This window comes from Tiliqua scincoides, chromosome 4, assembly GCF_035046505.1.
Source record: "Tiliqua scincoides isolate rTilSci1 chromosome 4, rTilSci1.hap2, whole genome shotgun sequence".
Lineage (NCBI taxonomy): Eukaryota > Metazoa > Chordata > Lepidosauria > Squamata > Scincidae > Tiliqua > Tiliqua scincoides.
In genome coordinates this window covers 198910204-198933208 of record NC_089824.1, presented here as the reverse complement: position 1 = coordinate 198933208, position 23005 = coordinate 198910204, and the positions used below count along the sequence as shown (strand labels likewise).

At 43.9% G+C, this 23005-nt stretch overlaps 1 protein-coding gene across 1 annotated transcript in view; it reads left to right on the top strand.

Moving 5' to 3' along the window:
- The window catches only part of EMILIN3 (elastin microfibril interfacer 3), a 33312-nt gene that overhangs the window by 1537 nt on the left and 8770 nt on the right, over positions 1–23005 (top strand). The window contains exon 2 of the mRNA XM_066624694.1: positions 9083–9205. Coding sequence (XP_066480791.1) covers positions 9083–9205 — 123 coding nt within the window. The remainder of the gene's footprint in view (positions 1–9082; positions 9206–23005) is intronic.

Genomic DNA, 23005 nt, shown 5'->3' with positions numbered 1-23005 from the left:
TCCTATAACTGTTTCAAGTTGCACAGCGCACCAGCTCTTCAATGGACAATGAGGACCGTTCAACTTGATAGCATCAGTCGTTTATTTGAAACTTTTCGCTTGCAAAGTGCTTACCGTCTTCATGATGTTCATTCTCACTGCAGCTCATGAGAGGTGGATCACTGTTCTTCCCATGTACAAATGGAGAACTGAGAGCCACGGTTCAGGTTTCAGCAGGAGGGTGAAGAAGACAAGAGTTTGCATGGAAGGGGAGAGGGAGATGTCCAGCAAGACTGCAGGCCTGCTTGTGGGATCTATTCATGATTAAATTGCATACAGCAGTTTATTTTAGGAGCATATGCTATAGTTACTTTTTGTGCAGCTGAGAACTGGAGCAGCCCAGGACAAGCTCACCCACATTTATTTTCAAAAAAGCCAAATAGGAAAAAAAATAATTTAAAAAGCAAAGAAATGTGTGTGTTTTGACCTACATGTCTAGTACATTGGCCTGTTTAATTGCTTATAACAGGAATCACTCAGTGTGTGGAATGAGTCGGCCAGAAACTCAGGTGCAGCTGAGGAATAATCACATGAAGTTTGCAGCCAGGGGGCAGCTCCTCAACCCTTCTTTAATGGCACCCCAGGAACTGAGATGGAGAGATAATAACTGCAGCTGGCGCTAGGCCCACAATAACCTGGTGTGGAGCAAGTAGATAGAGAGAAATTGTTCTCCCTCTCTCATAATACTGGACTTCAGAGTCACCCATGAAACTGATGGTCTCAGGACAGACAAAAGAAAGTACTCCTTCACACAGTGCAGAATGAGCTTATGGAATTCACTGCCACTAGTTGTGGTGACGGTTACTGGCTTAGGGGCCTTTAAAACGGGATGGGACAAATTCATGGAGGAAGCTAGGTCTACCAATGGATTATAGAGCAACAAAAGGGAGGGACGTTGCCTTAATGCTCTATTCTACTTGTGGGCTTCCCAGAAAGATTTCGTTGGCCCCATAACAATGTGATGACCCCAAAGGGAGCCCCTTTGGCACCTACCCCAGTAGGATCAGCCCATTGTTTGCATGAAGCTTGGGGAGATAACCCACCCACTCAGAAATGCCTCTAGAGTTAGGGGTCTCAAATGTTCCTGGGGCAGGGCTGTCCTCATCCAGGTTTGGGTGAAGGAGAAGCAGTTCCCTTTTCAGCCTCCTCTAGTCCCTGACTCTGGCATTTATGACCCAGGCCTTCAGTCTGACCCATCAGGGCTCTTATGTTCTCCTGAAGAGTTGGGATGTACACCTAAGTTTTCTGCCTTTAAATCTGTGCATAGACCACAATAGTCACTGAGAGCACACTTTCTCTCCAGCCTTCGTAACATGCAGTAGAAATGAGACTGTGAGGAGGGGCTGTTGGTTTTCCTGGGTTTAAAAGCACTTACTTATGTCTGGGATTGCAGCTTTCATGTGTAGGAGAGTTTGAAAATCACAGTGCCACGTGCTCAGACAACTCCACCTTCCATCCCTTCCTGAACCATCTGGCTTCACTTGGTCTCCAACACACCTGGGCAGTTTTTCTTTGGCGAGATATACTTTGCTTGCAGAAGTCTCAGGTCATTTCCTAGGCATCCCCACCATCTCTAGCTAAACAATTTCAAAAAGCAGAACAGGGGCGGGAGCCTCTATCCAAGGCCCTGAAGAGTTGCTTGTAGTCAGATCAGACACTGTTGGGTTAGATCAGCCATTTTCAACCACCGTGCTGTGGCACACTGGTGTGCCACGAATGGTCCCCAGGTATGCTGTGGGAATTTGGGAGAGTGTCATTTATCAATAGAACCATTGGGGGATGTGAGCCCCCATTGACAGCACAGTGTGCCTTGTCAATTGTCAAAAAGCTGATGGTGGGCATTTTAGTGCCTTGCCAGTGTGCCGTAAGATAAAAAAAAGGTTGAAAATCTCTGAGCTAGATGGACCTGTGGTCATACTCTGCAGCTTCATGTGTTTTTCACCTTATCTGATGCTCCCCCTTAGTCTAGGGCTGGAGCAGAAACATCATCAACTGCAGCAATATCCACAGGGAGTCAGTAGGTGGTAGCATTTGCAGACTCAAAGACAGGGTCATGTGAGATAGAATGAAAGCCCCCAAGGTGGATAAAATTTGATTTACCTTAATGAAGTAGAAGACATGGCTAAACTGAACTAGCAGAGCTCATCTTTTAGGCAGAAGTGTTGCTAAATCCCATAGCATAGGTTTCAGATGGGTCAGGGACTTGGATGATGGACAATCTCCATATTATTTTAAGCACATCAAGAGTAGTAAAGAATGCAACATGTAGCTTGGTTATACAGTAGCTTCATATCTTTCCCTGCTAAGCAGAAGTGGGGGGGGGGGACACGAACGAAATCAGGACCACAGTGTGCAGAGAAGGGTGTTTTAATGTTTTGCCTCAGCTGTCAGCATCAGCCCTGTTTTGATGCTCCCATGCCACTGTGGTGTGCATGCACAGATGCGTGTGTGTTTTCACATATGCTGCTCCCCTGCCCCTATTTTGAAAATGCCCACATCCCCCCCTCCACTTTCAGTACCCAATGCCCACTTTCAATACAAGTACTGAAAAGTGCTTGTAGCCTTTCAGCTACAAGATAGGTAAAACTTGATTAAATCTCAGGAGGGTGTGTCTAAGGAGAGTGTGGGATCAGCGATCACCCATAACCATTCCTACAAGCTATACGCACCCTGATCTGATGGTCCTTGGCTCAGTGGTAGAACCTTGCATGCAGACGGTCTCATGCTCATTCCCTGGCACCTCCAGGTAGGACTGAGAAAGACTTCTGTCTGACAGTCAGTGCAGGCAATACTACGAGATGGCCCGGTAGCTTAGCTCAGTGTAAGTCTGGTTTATATGGCCTAGGCTTGTGCTGCTCTTTCACATATCTGCTTAGCAGGTAGGATATCATAGTGGATCCAGATTTATGAAGTCTCATGCAAGAGCAGGTTTCTCCCACAATCCGTCACAGTTTTGTTTTTGTTTTTTTGAGAACTTCTATAGTTTCAGTTTGGCTCTGGCATGCTGAATTGGAAGCAAAAACAAAGAAGCAAAAAATACCAATCTCTTGTGCAGATGCTTCCTAAAAATGCGTATAAGTGGGGAAGGTCTTTCTGCTTTCTGGAATTCTTGTGGATGAAGGTAACAGTGATTGAGCATTAATCCTTGTGCATGCAAAGCATGTGATGTACAAGAAAGTTCTCTGGGCTACAGACCTTGTTTCCGTTCACCCCCTCTGGCAGATGGTTTGATCCCAAGATACCCAATTTATCTCTGGTGCGTGGTTTCACATCCATTTTCTGCCAGCTGTGGGCTGTTGTGGGTTTGCGTGTGTGAAAACAGAAATTCAGTCTCTGGCATTAGTCTTTACTGAAATGATCTCCAGCAGCAAGACTGGAAACACCCTCTGCTGGAGAGCAGTGTAGTACTGGCTTAGTTGGGCTACTGTATTGGCCTGAGCTCTTTCTTATGTCTCATGCTTTTTCATCTAGCCCAGTTTGTGCCCATCTACCAGAGCACTCTGACAAAGTGGAAATGGCATCAAATTCAGCAGGGTCAGGACAATTATACTCCTGAATTTTCAGTCTCTTATGGGGGCCTTCTACATACTGAACTGGAAATGAATCCCACACAGCAGTGGAGTTGCTAAGGGGGGGTGCAGGGGGCAATTTCCCTGGACTCCACACTGCCAGGAGGCACCCACCTGGTCGTGCTTAATTACAGCACGCCCCCCCCCCATTGCATACTATGTTTTTTAAAAATTTCTCTCAGGACTTCAGCTGGGTGCCAACCTTATTAGGGCTGCCTGGAGGCTTGGTGGCTCCTCCTAGCAGTGGTGGCCATGTAGAACCTCCAGAAGGCACACTGTGGGCCAGTCCAGCTGGCCATGGGGAAGCTGAGACACCGGCTGCATATGCAGGTGGCCTTGCTAGTTGACTTGAAACAGGCCCAGTGGCTGCTTTGCTGGCTGTGGCTTCCAGCCGGTGAGAAGCAGAAGCAATGGCCACGCCGCAGGGCTTTTGGGTGCAACTTCCAGCCCCAGCATCAGAGGCTGGTGGTCCATCCTTTCTGCTCTGGCTATCGAGCAGGCAGCATGGCTGCAGCTAACTGGGCGGTTTGACCTGAAGCCCTTCTGTGGGGGCCAGGGGCTGCTCGGAGGAGCCAGGATGGGCGGAGGCAGGACAGGCAACAGCAGGAAAGGAGACAGCTTGTGCACCTCAGGGAGAATAGAGGCAGCCGAATGGAGGTGGGGAGCAACAAGGGTTCTTTTGCAGTTGGCGGTGGCAGAAGGAGGAGGAAGGAGAGACTTTGAGCCATCCTCCCTGTTTCTGTGGGCAGCGACTGGGCTATCTCTCTGGAAACGCCCTCTTTCTGGCACGACTTCCTTCTTAAGGATGAGGCGGGGGGGAGAAGAAAGAGAAAGTAACAACAGCCTGCTTTACTAGGAAGTTCCCACTACTGCGGTCTGAGCGGCTCCTTTCACTATTGTTGATGATTGCTCTTCTCCTCTGCCCTGCGTTGGTGTATCTCCCCTCGTAAGTCTCTGAACCACCTCTCTCTTTCGCCCTACTTTTCTACTTTATCCCCGTTCTCCACTTATTTTTATTTCTCCTCCCTCATTCTACTCCCCCCATTAAATGGTCTGTGCCTTTTTCCTAGTGAGGCTTTCTGCCACTCTGTTTTTTATTCTTAAACTGCAGGATGTGACATCACTCTGGGTGTGACATCATGGGATTGCCATTTAAAACTTTGCCCCGAGTGCCAGAGTGGCTAGCTATGCCACTACCACTCAGGGCTATCTGTCCTGCTTTCTCTTCCCTTCCCTTTCTTGCCACGTGCATCAGTGATGGCCAGCTCCTCATGACTTCAAGAGGATCAGCCAACAGGTCTATCAACCACCAACTTGGGCAGAGGCAGTATGCCTCTTAATATAAGTGGGGGAATACATAATGAGGGAAGGCAGTTGCTGTGTGCCCTGCTTCTGGGGTCTGTGGAAGCCTGTGGATGGCCACTTCTGTAAATGCTGGGCTCAGTGGAGTCCAGGTGTGATCTACTAGGACTTTTGTTCCCTGCTTGTCCTCTTTGCCCCCTTTATAGATGTGGCTGATGTTGGCATCTGGGGGTCTTCTCTGTCTTCTGCTGTGCCCAAGAACCTTACCTTATACTCAGATATGGATACACAAGTACAATATGCAGGCAGTGCCACAAAGCAGGAATGGTATCAGAGGTCAACCATGTTGGGCAGTAATTGAGGATCGATGCCCATAAAGACCTGGCTGGGCTGATCTCTGAGCCTTTGGGGGGTTTTTTTACACCCTATGCACCATCAGCTGCACCCAGTGCACTATCGGGGGTGGGCAGGGAGGCTACAGGAACCCCAGCTCAGGGCTTTGCCTGAGCACCCCCAGTAACCTGGAGCTGGCACGGGGAACATGAAGGTGTTTGTGCATCCATTTAAGGTACAAAGCGAGCAAGGCCAAACTGCCAATCATATTGTATTGAGTGGTCCATCCATTCCAGTATTATCTGCATTACCTGGCAGCAGCTCTCCAGAGTTTCAGGCAGGAAGTCTTTCCTGGAGTCTTTCCTGCCTCTAGATATGAAGGTTTGAACTTGGAATGAAAGAGAGCAAAATGTACACAGGCGCTCATCCTACTTGGCAAGCAATGTGCTTGTGCTCTAGTTCGGGGCGGGGGAGGAGTCCGCACAAGTGTCCCTATATATGCCATCCTGTCATTTTTACTCAGCTTTTTAGCGGACAGCTCCAGGGAAGACACAGATGTTCTTTTTGGTCCTACCTCTGCTCTCACCAAGATTGTATCTCTAATTCAAGCCATTTGGCACCTGTTGAGTAGGCCTATTTGAGGTTCATTTGTTCAAATCCTCCTCTGTCCTCTTTCCAGTACAATTAGCTGCTATTTCATCCAAGAGCAGGTGGACTACACCACAGGAAAAATCCAGATTCAGTGTGTGCAGTATGAGAGTCTCATTTTTCTCGATCTTGATTGTACTCAGTAACAGATTGCAGTGGCTGGGCTGGGTGAACAGAATATCTCTGATCAATAATCTGAAGCAGATTGAACAGCCTTCAGATTAAGGGTTTGCACATTAGAACTTCCTATGGTGCTTGTTTTCTGCTTTCAAAAAGCATTTTATATTGGGGAGCATTCAAAAGTAGAATCCCTCTCTAGAGTCTGAAGTGGCACAGCCCACCTCAACTCTCCTACCTCATTCCACTGCACATGGTAGACTTGATTATGAACACATGATTCAAGCAGACTTACACTGAATCAAACCATTGCTTTGTCTAGCATAGTATTGTTCACATTGACTAGCAGTGGTTCACAGGATTTCAGACAGGTATCTTTGCTAGCTGTGCCAGGGATTAAACCCAGAACCTTTGGCATGCAAAGCAGGTGAATGTAAGGTATGAGTGACACCCCCTATCTTTGAGCCCATGTTTCTATTCTGTATTCAAGCAGTGCCACTCAGTCTCAGTGTGACAATCCCCATTATGCCATCCACTGTAAACATCTTCTTTGATCACTATGACTCAATCCACAACTGCCCCACATATATGAAGCCTGTCTGTTTCTTTGGCTATAGCTTATAAAGGCTGGCACCAATTTTATCTGAAATGGCTAGAGGTGACACTGATTTGAAGCGAAAAATATTTATTTTAATCCACTGGTTCTCATGTAAACATTGCAAAACCCACAGCACTCAGCATCTATGCTTCGGGTTGAATTCTGGGTAAGTGTTCCATTTAGTATGCGCACCTTTTGAAAACAGCATAAGGACTCATGATTGGATCACACCAAAGGACCATCCAGTTTCACAACAATGGATGACACCCTTTTTTTAAATAAACACAAATTTCTCTACTATTAATGCCAACCTTCTCCCAGTATATCTCAATCTTTCTCCCCCAATCCACTTGTTTAAGGCTTTAAGCACTTTTTTACATCAAGGGATTTTTGGTGTGCTTTGCTATGCACAGTACAGTATTCCAGATTTTTTTTTTTTTAACTGAGTTTCATTATTATTAAATTGCAACCACATGGCATTCCACTGGCAGACTGTTACAGTAATTGTTCCAGTACTCCTAACTGGCAATGCAATGAATTTCAAAAGAAAATCCTTCCTTAAATTATCATATTTCATTTTCTAAATTTCACATGCACAATTTCATAGCTGGCCTGGTGAGGTCCATGCAAGTTTGTCCTTTCCACAACTTGGAGATGTGGAACTTCTTCCTAAACTGTCGTTTATCAAGGATTAAGCTACATATGGCACATATGGAGAGGACTTTCTGTATCTCAGAGCATCATCTCCAGTCTCAACCATCTCTTCCCACCCGTGATGTCCCAGGGACATACGTACTTTCCCTATCTTTCGACTTGATCCTTACCTCCTTTCTCCACAGTACCATTTGCTACAACCCTACTTTATCCATTAATCCTTTTTTGCTGTGTTTCCACCTCTTGACCACCACATCCTGAATTTTCTTTTATCACAATCCGTATGTTTTTCTCCTTTCATGCAAGTGCTGTTGTCTGTAATACCATCTAAGTCTCCATTTGTGCTAACATTACACCCATAGCCTTCCCCTACAGTGGCTTTCTGGTGGACACCATCTATCCAGCATTCAGTTACTTCAATAGAATCATAACATCTCAAAGGCAATTCAGTCCAACCCACCTGCTGTTAGGTGAAGGCAGCATTCTTCCAAACCTCAGTAGCTCAACATATGCAACCCAGAGAGCAACGAACTACAGAGTAATTCTTATACAGTTAGTTACAGAGCAATATTGTGCTGTTCTGGACACTGGTGACCCTTGTGACGTGTCATGTGAGATCACAAAAGAGAAAAAGAAGGGGCCATATTGTTTCTGCAGGTATGGCCCCACTTCATGGAAGCCACTGCTTCTTCCTGACCTGGCCTGGCTATAAATCCTACCAGATCAAGCCTGAGCCTTTTCACTGGGCAACAGTCAGACTGCAATCCTATGCACATTTTCCTGGGAGTAAGTCACATTAAACTTAGTGAGACTTACTTCTGAGTAGACATGCCTAGGATTGGGCTGTCACCCTCTGACCTTGCTTGGATGTCTCCCTCTTTGTGCTCTAGGTCTCCTGCTTATGCCCCTCCCAGTCTGTCAGCTTCTCTATCTACTTCTTTAGCCTGCTGCCTTTCTACATCCTTATCCCAGCCCTGCTCTAAATGGTCTTCTCAGCTCAGTCGCTAGCCTGCAATTCACTCGACCTCTCTAGACTAATCCACCTATGAATCTGCTCAACCATCCTGCTCTGGGCCCAATCCTAGCAGGAGGACTTGCTCTTCCTTTGGCTGTCCATTGCCTAGTGCTGATAGTAGAGAGCTAAAGGGTAGCATTGTACATTCAGAGAAGCAACAAGTGGTTGTGAAAATGACACAAGGCCAAATGACATATGGTGTGGACTTCACCGTGGCCTCAACCCCCATGACTGCTTTTTGAAGAAAAACACATGTAGAGTCCACATAACACAGAAGTCCACATAACACGTAGTTTGGCCCTCACACTTCTTTTCACTTGCCAGGTAACATGCTGGTGAAGATGTGACAGGTTCATCCACATGTTTCTGTTGTAGAGCATGCATGATTCTTATTTCACTTCTGGCTTATTAAAGAAAGCATTAAAGTTACCAGGGCTATTTGCCTATTTGTCAAAAAGAACTGCCGTGCCTGGGCTATGGATCCCTGCTGGGTTACCCAGGCAACTCTTACCTTGTTTATTATGATCCTTTTTCTAGAATAGTGCAGTATCCACTTTGGTACCGGGTCCCTCCAAATTCTGTGCTCTTTCCCAGAGACTTTTCCAGGTCACTGGAATCAGCTAGTTAATTATTCCAAATGAATGAATGGTCTAAGGGAACCCCTTAGCTGATCCACCCTAGGGGAGATCGCAATAGCAAATATTGGATAACAGCAGACAAAATCTGGCCTGGAGTTTTTGGAAGGGATTTGGGAACTATATCTGGATGCCAGATGTTTCACCAAATCTTGCTTTGCTTCCAATGCAGGAGCTACTGCGCATATGTGGTGCAGAGGAATGTGACGTGTACCCTTCAGGATGGAGCAGAGAGCTATGTGAAAGCCGAGTATCACAAGTGCAGCTGGGGTCCCAAGTGTCCTGGGAAAGTGCTGTAAGTATATATAGGGATAGGGGCTATGATAGGGACTGCAGAGAACCACCAATATCTTTAGACTTGTTTGAAAGAAGTACAGCAGTTGCCGCCACGCAGTATGAAGTAGTAAAAACTGTTTTTATCATTCTCCTATTAAATCTGGTCTCTCTACATCTCCTGCCACTTTCCATACCATTGGCTGATCTTCTGTGATGACACAAAGGGCCTTCCCAGGCAGATGTAACACAGTCCTTCTGGCTGTCTTTGGCTTGGCTGCTCTGATATCATAGAAGGGCAGAGCAACTTGAAGGGCAGAGCAACATCTAAATACTACAAATAAATTAAAGACCATCCGAATAGAATTCTAGGCTCTGTGTGAACAACCTCTGTTCACTTAGACTGTAGAAGTATTGGTACACACCATGAACTTTAGAGTTATAAATCAATTGGTTGAATGTCCTTGCAACCTTGTAATGGAAAGGCATTGAACACAGACAGACAGATGACACTTGCTGCTTATGGTATGTGAAGTTTAATTTAGGGCAATCCAGGCAGCAGCTTCCCATGGTCCCAATGGGACCTCTGCTTTCCCACGTTATATTTTTAAATGACAGGCACACTCTTATATATCACATGCTTAAAAATGGGAGGGTTTTAATATGATCGTCTGCTTCCAACAGACTCATGTTGGCCAAGAGTCCAAAAGCAGCTCAGCATGACCACATATTTCTTGGAAGCTGACCCAAATATAGCATAAATCCTTTGCATGCTAGAGATTGGATCCAAAGAACCATGAGCAGAAGGAAAATAGCCGTCAACACCATTCCACAACCACCTGCACAAGAGTTCACTTGGTCTTATAATAGATAGATTCTAGGGCAATTCTTATGATTCTGCTTGTGAGTTTGGATTTCCTCACAAGATGTAAAACATAGCACAAGGTGTAAAACAGCTTCTTTATGTAGAAGGACAACCCTGGCTCCAACCCTGTATCTGAAGACACAGGAATGGAATACAGGCATACTTCTATAAATGAAGTTGAAGTTATCAAATACAGGTGTGCGCCACTTAACGGCGGAGATACATTCTCCAATCCCTGTTATTATGCGATTATGTTGCTAAACAAACATTCAGCCCAGTCTAGTGCCTTTGATGTGTAAACAGATACTTCCTGCCAGACACTTGCTGGCTGCACAGGCTACTGGAGACAGATTGCCTTTTCTTTGCATTAAGAGTCTCTTTGTTGTGCTTTGACCGCCATTGCATATGTGGTCCTTTGTTAAGCGGAAGGTTGTTAAGTGGTGCACACCTGTACTGCCAACAGTTAGGCCTGCTGGTTTCAACAGAAGAGTTAAGCATATATTGAAATCAAATCAATGGGACTTCAAAATATTTAACTTTGGATAGATGGTGATCATTGAGTTTACCCAAATGGTGGAACTTTATGCTCTTGATATAGCATTGTACTACACAGCTGGGAGAGTGAAGGTAACCTGGGCCAAAACAGATACCCTAGGGTCTGCACAGCAACCTGGCCCTGTGAACCTCATAGCTCATGTCAGACACTGTTAATCATGTGGATTAGCAGATTCCAAGGTGGGCTGAGTACCCTACACATCTAGATTAGAAGCAAGATCACATTTTTAGGAAATATCCATTGAAATAGAAACGTATATATATCTAATAGATCCAACGAAACAATCAACATCTGGTGGGATGTGATTGATTTAGATTTGTTGGGCAGCCTTAGCCAGAAGGCTATTGTTTGTAGTTGTAATGGGATCATTTCTCATTGGTTCATTTTGGTTCCCTGCCCATGCACATTGCCCCTTTTCAATATTTCGAAGAGAAACTATACATCTCTTTGGCAGGAATTGGTGTGCACTGCTTCACCCTGGCATTTCTGGCCTGGAGATGGGCCACAATGTTGTGTAGCACCAGCTGATTTTACAGTATTTTGTATCATATCTTTCATGGAAAGATGACTTCTCTCCATTTGGGAAGAGTGTATGTGATCTAGATGACGTACTGCTGCTCAACTAAATGTATTTAAGCTCCAGTGAACACAGCAAGGCTTATTCCAAGTAAACATACACAGACTTGCATGCTAATTAAATTTATTTCAATATGGAAGTTATAAACTTGTGCTTAGCTTTCTCCAGTTGGTCAGTAGGCCTTAAAAGTGCTTACTCTATTTAAAACATGACTTTCTCATGCCCCTCCCCATATTTAACAAATTTAATTTGGATGAATTTTGTCCCATATTTCTCATATTATATTGAATGCACGCTCCTCCTAGTGAGAGGCATCATTCTAATTTGTGTCATTCAGACTGCTAGCAACCTGATCTTAAATGTATCTACTCAGAAGTCAAGTCAAGTCAACCTTTATTAGGCATAAACATTAGGTAGGTGAAGTCTCTGTACGGAAACCGTAGAGAGAATATAAACCTAAGTAATACACAAGTATATGTATATGTGCACACCTATGTGTACACACAGATACAAACGTACAATACATTTTACATACAAACATGTATTAATAATAAAAAAAAAACAATCAGTTACTCTGCAGATATTGCCAAAGATGTAATGTGCTCAGTGATTACTTGCTACAGAAAGCTTGGCTCGATTCAAATTACTCAAGTTTAGGAACTGTGCGACTGAGAGGGTTGTATGCTCTACATCACCTACTAGAAGGAATTGAATTATAGCTCTTTCAGAATGCCCTGTTTTAGCATGGAGCAAGGGAGAGAGAAATTGCTCTCTTAATGCTTGACATCTGGGACAGTGCAACATAATGTGGGTGGATGATTCTACTTCACCTAAATTGCAGCTACATAAACGATCTTCCCAGGAGGCGTTTCTAAATCTATCTACTCAGAAGGAAGCATTCATAAGATGAATGTACCACACTGACCTTAGGCATGTTTGCTTCAAAATAGGTTCTACAGCAGTGGTACTCAAACTTTTCTGGCCAGTGGCTCCCTTGACCCCCATGGCTGTTGGCCGTGACTCCCCATCATGTTCCTGAGGGCTGGAAGTGACATCATTAAACAGGAAGTGGCCAGAAATATTAATATTATTAAATATAATAAATATTATATTTATTATAATATTATATTAAATATTAAATATATATATTAACTATATTAATATTAATTATATTAATCATATCATTAATTACATGCAGATCTTAAAAATATATTATTAATACACAGCAATATATATGCTTTATAAATGATCGGCTGCTGATCACTGTTGGAGACAGGATGCTGGAGTAGGTAGATTTGTCTGGTCCAGGAGGACTCATTTTTTTAAACTTTGTAAGCATACCAATAGAATTGCTTTATCAAATGAACTTTGTGAACAACCAGTCTGAACAACATTACACACATACACCCCTGTGGACCCCAATCCAACTAGTCATTTCTCCCATTCTCCTTGGATAGGATTGAACCCTTTATTAATTTAATGAAATTAAATTTTTCCAGTAGCTGGTGGGGAAAACAAAAATAGACCATGAAAATATATCAGAGCTGATAAGGGTTTGGTTAGGAAGCTGATTTGTCTCCTATACTAGGAGATGCACAGCTCAAGCCTATGCATGTCTACTCAGAAGTAAGTCCCATTAGAGTCAATGGGGCTTACTCCCAGGAAAGTGTGGATAGGATTGGGCTGGGAATCACTTCATCAATGGCTGATAAGTACTCCCTTCAAATAGCAAGATTTATCACTTTAAAAATACAGCCTCTCCTCTTCAGTCAAACAACAAGATTAATAAATCATTTTAAAAACAGTACCCTTTTTCTGCTCCTGGCCAAGTAAAGTGTGTGCTTCGCTCTCTCTCTCTCTCCCCCCCCCCCTTTGCCAACTGCATGGAAGCAACTTTAAGAGTCCTGATGACTGGTAAAATAGGAAGCGTTTTATTTGGGGAGGGAGAGGAAAGCAGGAAGGTTTGGAGATCAAAAGGGGGGAGTGGAAGAGGGAGGGGGTTGAAAAAAGAGATTTCACTTTGATGAGAAGCGATCCCAGGCTGGGAACTAGGAACCAGCCAGACAAGTATCAGCGAGGGTTAAAGACTGCAAGCTGAGCATGCTCGGTACTTGCCAGATGAGGGTTGGAGTTGAAGAGCGAACACAGAAGGCAGCAGTCTCGGAGTGGAGGGAGAAGAGTGCATAGCGGCAGCATCCACTCTTGCAGCTGAGCAACTCCCATTTCTTCTGCTTTTAAAAAAAGCGCAGACTACGGGCAGAAGACGGGCTCGTATTCTGCCCAGGGGTGTGATTGTATCGCTGCGGGAGGACATCCTGCGCCTCTCCTTTGAGTTCCTGGCGCCTCCCTAAAGAGCCACGCCGCACAGTTTGATTAACACTGTTCTACAGAGTTCAACTAATTAATAATGTCAATTATTATTACCCCGTTTTCTGTATAAAGAAACATGCAAAGTGTTTTAAAGCAGAAACCCTAGGCTTACTTTTGAGTAAACATGATTATTACAGTTTTCTAGTGAGCTAGATATTTGGAACGGTAAAAGGATGGGACATGGGTCAGTGACGTCAGTAAGTGGGTGCAGTCCTCACTGGGTGACGCGCATGGGGGGTGACACCACTACTGGCCAAAATTGTGAAAATCTTAATATTTTTTAATAATACCATCATGTCATATCAATTGATGTGTAATTTCATGCAGAATGCAATAAAACAAGCCACACTGAAATATCTCTATTCTATCAAAAGTTATAGCCAAAAAACCACAGAGGCAAGGCAATGGTATATCACCATGCCCACCATCTAGGACATTGCCCCACCCACTGCATAGGAGGAGGTCCATCATAGAGATTACACACTGGACTCCCACATTGGGTGACACAAACCCTTGTGACGCCACTGGCATCGGTACCACCATGGAGCAATCCCCCCCAAAAAAATGGGAGCTTAAGAGCAAGCAGTGCTCTTTGTTAGAGCTACCAGCATCTAGCCCAAGGCAAACCTTTTTCTTCTTTCTGTCAGTGCTCATTTCCTTTGCAAAATCACACAATTTGTTGTAGTGAATGAACTCTAGCTGATGATCAGGAAGGCTCGTTTTCCTAGTACTGCAAAGATATTATACGTCGATGAAAAACTGTAGACAAGCATTTATAACAGTGAGCCTATTCTAGGTGTTGCAAAAAACTAACTGTACCATATTGATGAATCAATTAAGAATTTAAAATATTGATATTAGTGATACTGATATTAATGCCTCTAGTGAGACATCAGTTTAGGTTCAAAAGGTGGGTTAAAATGAAATAAAAAATATATAGCAAATATATTAAAGAGCAGTTAAATCAAATAGCAAATAGCAAAATAGATAATGTTGAGATATCAGTTTATATGTTATGTACTAGGTATAAGGCAAGAATGATTACAGAACAAAGTTATCAAATGCTGACAGTCTCACAGTGGGTTAATGTTATATCCTGTTAAGCAGTTATTAGAAAGCAAGTATCCAGAGCCAATCAGCTGTCAAAGGATAAACACTGTCAACTTTGAAACAAAAGCTCTCAAATATCAAGCAGTGTCAAATCTCAAATATCATTAAATGTCAAAAGTCAGTGCTGAATATAGGATATCAGATATTTGATAGATGTTCACCATCAGATTGAGTATGTTCTGAGGAAGTTCCACTGCAGCTCTAATCTGGACTGTGAAGATCAAAACTGTTGCTAAACCTTGAAATATTAACTATCTGGATAATCCTTTAAATTAAGGAGTCTACCTGCACCAGAACCTAGATTTGTTTTATACCACTTTTGTGAACTTTCCCCAAAGAATCCTGGGAAGTGTACAAGTGCCCACTGCTCATTAGACAGGTTAAGAACCAGAGCAGTAGTGAAAAGCAGAAATGATGGAAAAGCAGAACCCAATCTTTTTTTTTAAGTTTACAAATGTCGCTTCCAATGCTTTTTTAGCTAGCAAATAACTTGTTTTTTTATCTTGCAAATTCCAGCTGTCACACAAAGATTTCCTCAAATGGACTCTCATTAATGCCTTTGGGAATGGGAATAGACCCAGAGCTAAAGTTGGTGAACTCTCTCTCTCTCTCTCTCACTCTTTCACTCACTACCAAAACAGTTTGAATCACCATGTCTTATGCTAATCAACATGGGGAGGGCAAATTTAGCCTTTAGAACAGCAGAGAGAAGTTGAAAGAACAGTGAACACATTGAATGAATGACTTCCAGATATAACTGAAATGTGTTGAACGAATGGATCGTTTAAAAACAAACCATCAGCAAGTGGGGGATATCTGTATTTTGGTGAAGAAGCACAATCTTATGTGTGTCTACTGAGAAGTAAGTTTCAATATCTTCAGTGGGACTTGCTCTCAGGTGCAGGTATATAAGGTTGCAGCCTGAGACTTTTCTATTGGAGATCCCTACAGTTCCCAGAGTTCTGTAGGGAAGAGGCATGACCATTGCCTGTATTGTCAGTAAGCCCTTGATTGTACTACTGGTTTCCTAAATGAACTTAAGGAAGTCATTTGTTCCGCTTCTCCTACCATCTCTTTTAATGACCATTTTTTGTGCAAGCTTTTTGGACTGGTCGCCCCATCTGTTCAGTGTGGCACCCATATCATTGGAAGGGACTCTAATCAGGGGCTTTCAGTCTTTGTTTGAGAGCACTACTTCTTCCATGGACAGCTGTGCTGTGCTGTGCTGTGCTGTGCTGTGCGGTCATAGGAAGCTCACTGCAGTCATTGTGCAGCAAGGGAAAAGTTTGCTACTTGGTGATCCTGATCTCTACTCGGTGCCCTTCAACCTGTCCTTTTCTGAAGGGCAGGGGCAGGCTGATTCATAGCCAAGCCTTACCACTGGCAAGCTACTGGCCCAGACATCTCCACTTTCTGTGGGATCGGACTGGGAAGAGCAGTGGCACCCAGCTGCCTTGCCAACACACTTGTGCAGAATAGGATGGCCAAGTACTACCATCCTATGAAGTACCACCAGTGGTATTTGTGGCACCAGTTGAATAACACAGCACTAGATATTTTCCATGATAGAATACCTTCATCTTTCCCCTAAGGCTAACAGAAGTGTCTTTAATGAAATTTGTGAATATGGAAATGACACTCAAGTTACAATCACCATCCTTTGATATTCTAGTGTTATTTGGATCTTAGAGATACATTTAAATCCTAAAGCTACAATTGGAATTGGAGGGGGGAAGGGCTCCCCACAGTATATACATTCCTGCATAAAATGTATGCACAAGTCCACCAGCGGGCCTCCCCAGCCCCATGACTGGGGCAAAGGTCCGCAATGGTGCCCCCCTGCAGGCTACCACTGCCCCCCATGCAGAAATCTGCCCCCCTACTCACCTGAGGCTCATGGTGCCTCGCGCAACCCAGGAACACATTGGGGAAACCTCTGTGAGAGAGGCTTTCGCAGGGTCCTGGGGCCTTGCGCCTGGGGCTTTTGCCCTCTCGGAGCTTATGGTAGGTCCGCAACTGCATAGGTCTCCCATAAAGGTGAAGCAGCCCAACCAGCAAGTTAGCATATTCATATTCCTTACTCAGTGAGCAATTTGGGCCCAAATCCTAAATTAATGTAGACCAACTTTCCAGTGCTGGCATAGCTGTGCCATTGGGGCGTGTGCTGCATTCTGCCGTTGGGTGGCAGTCACAGAGGCCTCCTCAAGGTAAGGGAATATTTGTGCCAATTCCTCAGAGCTGCATTGTCCTTACCTCAGCACTGGAAATTTGGTCAGGATTGCTCTGTTCATCATCTAGCTCCGTACAGGTTCTAAGTAAGTATTAAGTATCCATTAAGCACAATCCTGTGCATGTCTACTCAGAAGGAAGCCCTATTGAGTTCAATGGGACTTACTCCCAGGTAAGCGTGTATAGGATTGCAGACCTACTGCAGGAAGATGCCTATCAAATGATTGTTTTTCCTGCATTCATGGAACATTGCTCTCTTGTCAGCATATTCCACGTGATCTGCACCACCTTTGGTTAGCAGTGATTTTCAACCTTTTTCATCTAGCGGCACACTGGCAAGGCACTAAAATGGTCAAGGCACACCATCAGTTTTTTGATAATTGACAAGGCACACTATGCTGTCAATGGGGGCTCACATCCCCCAATGGTCCTATTGATAAATGACCCTCTCCCAAATTCCCACAGCACACCTGGGGTCCATTCATGGCACACCAGTGTGCCACGGCACAGTGGTTGAAAATGGCTGGATTACAGAGATGTTGCATAAATATGGCATGTTTCCTGACCACAGAGCAGTTCTTAGAAGGATGGAACAGAAGAAGATGATTCAGTGTTTCCCTGTTAGTTTGGTAGGAATATATTGCAGTCCACAGAAACAATTGCGGGGAATGCTAGATGAGGATGGGGGACATTGTCAGATTAATGAGGAACAGTTTAAGAAATAGATGCACATGAGGAATGCCCCTTACAAACAGGTTTGCTCACATTTTGTACTAGATGGAAAACTGAAAATCATGCTCTTTCCTCTGAGCACCTGTATAGGAACCCCAGCTATATTGGGCTGGTTATAGTAGTTTAGTAGTAAAGAAAAACCACTGTGTCCATAGTCAAAGCACTTTTTCATTTTTATTGCATCATGTTTGTCGTGATCCCTAAATGGAGATCCATTCTTTAATTTGTATCTACTACCCGACAAAGAAACTTGTAACAACTTTTTATCAATTTAACTGCCATTGCTTTCTCCCCAAAGAGCACGGGGGAGGTATATCCTGCTGAGGTGCTAACCACAGCTTACAGAACTACAATTCCCAGAATTCCCAGGCAACTTCCAGAGAGGATGATTGTTATACAACTTTATGCCTGTAATGTGGGTATACCCTTAACAGTGGTGTTGCTAGGGGTGCAGGGGGTGAGGGCCACACTGGGTGACACACATGAGGGGGTGACACCACTACTCGCCAAAATTTTTAGAATCTTGGTATTTTTGAATAATACCATCGTGTTATATATCAATCAATGTGTAATTTCATGAAGAATGCAATGAAATAAACCACTTTGAAATATCTCTATTCTCTCTAAAGTTATAGCCAAAAAACCAGCAGGAGTGGGGCAATGGTAGATAACCATGCCCACTGCCCAAGGCGTTGCCTCGTCCACTGCATGGGAGGAGGTCCATCATAGGGGTGACATGCTAGCCTCCCACACTGGTTGACACAAACCCTTGTGACATCACTGATCCTTAGATTAATGAAAGAGGTTCAGTTCGTTGTCTTCAACAATGCTGAGTCCCCATTCCCCTCAGCAATGGAGGTGGTTCATTTAGTATATTTTCAATTAACCAACCAATTATTAAAAGAGGAACCAGGAGTCATACATCCCTCATGTAATCCAGCTTTTCCTAAGCAGTACAGGGGATCCAAAAAGGATGTTTTTTGTACCAAAGCGGTCCTGCCAGATGAACTTTCTACATGAATTGGAAGACTGAACCATAGATGCATCTTTTTCCAGCCACCAGGGCCACTGCTAAATGTTTGTCCAGCTGCAGTAAAGACTTCCTGTTGCCGATACGTGAAATGGAGTTTTTGCACTTTAGGAGGATTTTTTTTCCTGAAAAAAAGTCACATTTCTAACTGGAATTAGCACTTCAGGGCAACATGGCACAGCAGAAGCTCCCCCATGCCAACTCCCTCCTCACCTCAAGCCGCAAAAGTTTTGCTCTTTTTACAAGCCTGACCTTCTGGCAAGAGAAGGAGAAAGGTGGGAAGTGGCCCAGATGCCTGCTGAGAGCTGAGGCAACGGCTCGCGCCAATGTTGTTGTTGACAGTGGCTCAGCTGGGCAGCTTTCCTCACACTCTGCAACTTCCAGGCAGATTTACGTGCACCACCCACCGGAGGGTTGTTTTCTTTCTAAACCTACTAGGGCAAGTTGCAGGCATCTGAAGGGGCCAATAATATTTAAAGGCTTGAATCCTCCACTCCTATTCCTTTCTATCAACTAAGCAGAGAACTCAAACAGAAGTTTATGGTAGGTTCTGGAAGAGCATGAAGTTGCAGCTTCCCAAAAAGGGGGGCTGCCGGGAGTTTCAATGTTCAGTGGCTAATCGGAAAAATAACAAAAAAAATCCACCCATCTCTGAGCACATTGTCAAAAACAATGGCTCAGTGGAGGAAAAGGAACCCCACTACACTTAGTGCAACAGAGTTTCACCCTGCTTTTGGAGGAGATTCTCATGACAGAACTGGCATGAAGCTATAATGGCTTGAGCCAAGCTATGCTGCCCTTGGACATGTGGCAAGGCAGTTGGGTAATTCTGCCATGAGCCAGCTATACTTAGTTACACAAAGGAATGAACAACAGTGCATCAATTCAAGACTGCAAATTTAAGAACTTGATGTCACCTAGACCTTAGTCTACAGCATTTTCTAGACTCCAGAACAGTGGTTCTCAAACTTTTTAGCATCAGGACCTGCCTAAAAAAACGTTTCACTTTATCAGCTGCTCAAGCCTCTGTGGCTATAATGGTGATTGGGCAGCAATGACCCCCCCCCCAAAAAAAAAGCAGGTTGTTTAACCCTTGATGCACATAGCCTAATCTGTCAGTTTCGAAACCACCAAAATTTAGGTTGTAACCCACCGATGGTTCTCACAGTCTGAGAACCACTGCTGTAGAGGATTACCTCTAACTTTATCAATATTTAAAAAGATTTGTAGCTTAATAGAATGGAATATGCATATATGACAGCAATAAGCATGATATAATCGGCTTTGAAAAATCTGACTCTAAGCACTGTGTAAAGCAGCCATGTAATTGCTCCATCCAATGTCAAGGCCTGCTTTGCCTGCCTCAACTCACATAGGTCTGCACCTTTTCAGTTTCGAGAATCAGCTTTATTCAGTACATCTTTGGCAGGCATACATAAGTCCACATACGGGTATTATGCTATTAATTAATTGCAGAATTTCACCTTTCTGCCATGATAGGACTCATTCCACAGTATACATTGGGTTTCCAGGCCATCTCCCCACCCAGTCACTGACCAGATCCAGAATACAGTGCGATTTCAGAGCAAACATGTTTAGGATTATTCTGTCAGCACCACTCAACACCTGATGATTTATCACACAAGTGCTTGCAGCCGAGTACATGAGCTGCCTCCATAGAAAAATATGGTGTTTGAAGTGGTGTCAGGTGAATATGAAAGCTCTGTCCATGGTTGTTTGATCTGCAATGGCTGTTCGGCAGATGCAGCTTGCCAATATTGCACTCATTGTGTGCTGAACATGAATGTGTTCACCCTAAAGACCACTTTGCAATTACAAGAGATCGATGATTGGCATACTGGGACCCAAACAATCTCAACCCCTTTTTGTTTGCTGCAGCAGCCTATAGTTTTAGGATGTGATAATCCCAATTAAATGGTCATTTCTAGTTTCAGCAGGACAGGCTCTGGGTTTCATGCTGCTGTCAGCAAATGCCCTCCATGAGCTCCCTTCTAGCTCAATGCGATCCAGTGGAGTTGCTATACAACCAACACCATACAATAGCCACAGGCATAAAGGTAGTCTCAAGAATCAGCAGTGGGTCTTCATAAGTGCCAACCCCTGATGTTGGCTTTGAGCTTTAGGATTTACAATGTATGTTAGATTAAAATGACACTAGAGTGTTTATGGATGATGATGATAATTCCAGAGTTTCATTACTGCCTCTGTGGATCACTTTATTTAAGCCTTGGAAACATAACCCTATTGTGTGGCAGACCACATTAGACTTCTTTTCCTGCTCTCTGATACATGGACCACAGATGGTTAGTTAAGTACTATTCCTCTAGTGCCTTGTGTTCTACTGTTATAAATGTAAAAATGCATCATTGCTGTGTATGCTGATGGGAGTGTGAAAGAGCAGGGACGAAGTGTAACTCTTGGTGAGTTGCTGCCCCCTAGTGCTAGAATTTAGTGTTTAAGATTTAATAGATACGGTCAGCTTCTGCTGAAAAGACAAGAGTGATATGAAACAGGATTACCCTTCATGGTGTACACACTCCCCCCCCCCTTTTATCTCTGGTAAAGCAAGTGTTTATATTGTTCCAAAGACTCACAAAACCTTTGACCAGAGGTGACAATGGAAGGAAATCTAGAAGGACAACCATATAGCCGTGACCCAGCCCTGCTGCAGTTCTGATGTAGATTGTGATCCGTTGTGCAGGCTATTTGCCATGGAAAAGCTTATATTTGAGAACAGAAGCTTTTTTCTTAGGACAGGGAGCTCAGTCCAGGTCTGGACCATGGTGGTAGTCTGTGAATGAAAGCTACCTTTCATTTTATGCCTGCTATGGTTCTGATCCAGATTTGGAGGAGTGGACTCTACCCATAATACTCTATGAAGAAGCATGCCAAAGTAAAATTACAAATTTTTTTTTTAAAAAAGCAAGCATGCCAAGTCACTGTTGTGATTAAAGTCATATCTAGTTTTGCCTTTTATGCTATGGTCAGCCACTGTTACTGACATTACCTGTATATTCCCTCTTTCTTCACCATGGAATTCAGACACTCACCACCTGAGGTATAGAGGGATGCTATATCATGGGTGTTTAGAGCATAGACCAGGGAATGCCACCCAACAATGAATGGAAACTAGTACCAAATGTTAATTTGTTCTAGTTCTTTTTCTGATGAAAAGAGTTGAATCTTCAGATGTTTTTCACTGGTAGCACATGCTAAATACTGGAGCACAGTGGGGCAGTACAAGAATTCACACACACTGCTAAAGCAGGTTCCAGGACAACTTCTCCCTGTTCATGATCTTCAAACACATATATAAAGGAAACAGAGAAAATGGCTGAATTCTTGTTAATGTCTAAATCAGCCATTTTCAATCTTTTTCAGCTCACGGTACACTGGCAAGGCACTAAAATTGTCAAGGCACACTACCAGATTTTTTTACATTGCTTTACATTGAATTACTACATTACAATTAATTTTTAGTTAATATAATTAATACAATTAAATCACTACTTGACAAAGGGTACAATCCTAACCAGGTCTACTCAGAAGTAAGTCCTATTTTGTTCAAAGGGCTTACTCTCAGGAAAGTGTGGTTAGGATTGCAGCCGAAGACTCACAAGAAGTTCGGGGAGTATGTAGTTTGGAGTATATGTGATTCTGGAAAGGAGGAAAAATGTTGTTATTAAAGTGTAAGGCCAGAAAGTGCAGGCAAAGAGAGGTCAGACTGAGCACATAGTGGGGGGAGGGGCAATGAAGACACATGATTGAAAGAAGTGCAGGATTCAGCTGGAGTGGGGGGGAGACAATGTGAGGAAAGTGATTCTGGACCTTTGAAAGGTGCAGAGAAGTGAAGGGAGGGACAGTAAGAGAGGTGCTAACTTAGATTATGAGATTTGGGGGGGGGGTGCCTGTGGGAAGGAGTGGGGTGGGGAGAAGTGCCAATTGCCTGCTCCTATATTTAAAAAAAAAGAGTGCGACCAAAAGCCCAATCCTAGGCATGTCTGCTCAGAAGTAAGCCCCACTGTAGTCAATGGGGCTTATTCCCAGGTAAGTGTGGCTAGGATTGTGGTCCAACACCCTTCCCCTAAAAGGCAAAAGACAAGGCAAGGAGGGAGTTTTGCAGTTGCTGCAAAACTCCTCACTTTGGGGAGTTGCAGGCAAACTGGGGCACCAGAACTCTTTTAGCCAGCCAGTTCTTGGGCCTGTGGCCTCAGCAGACTCGCTTGCTTCCTACCTGCTTGCCTGCTCCTGCCTCCCTCGTTCTCACTCTGGACCTCCTCCAGGCTTCTCTGCCTGGACTTAATACCCAATCCTAGGTGTGTCTACTCAGAA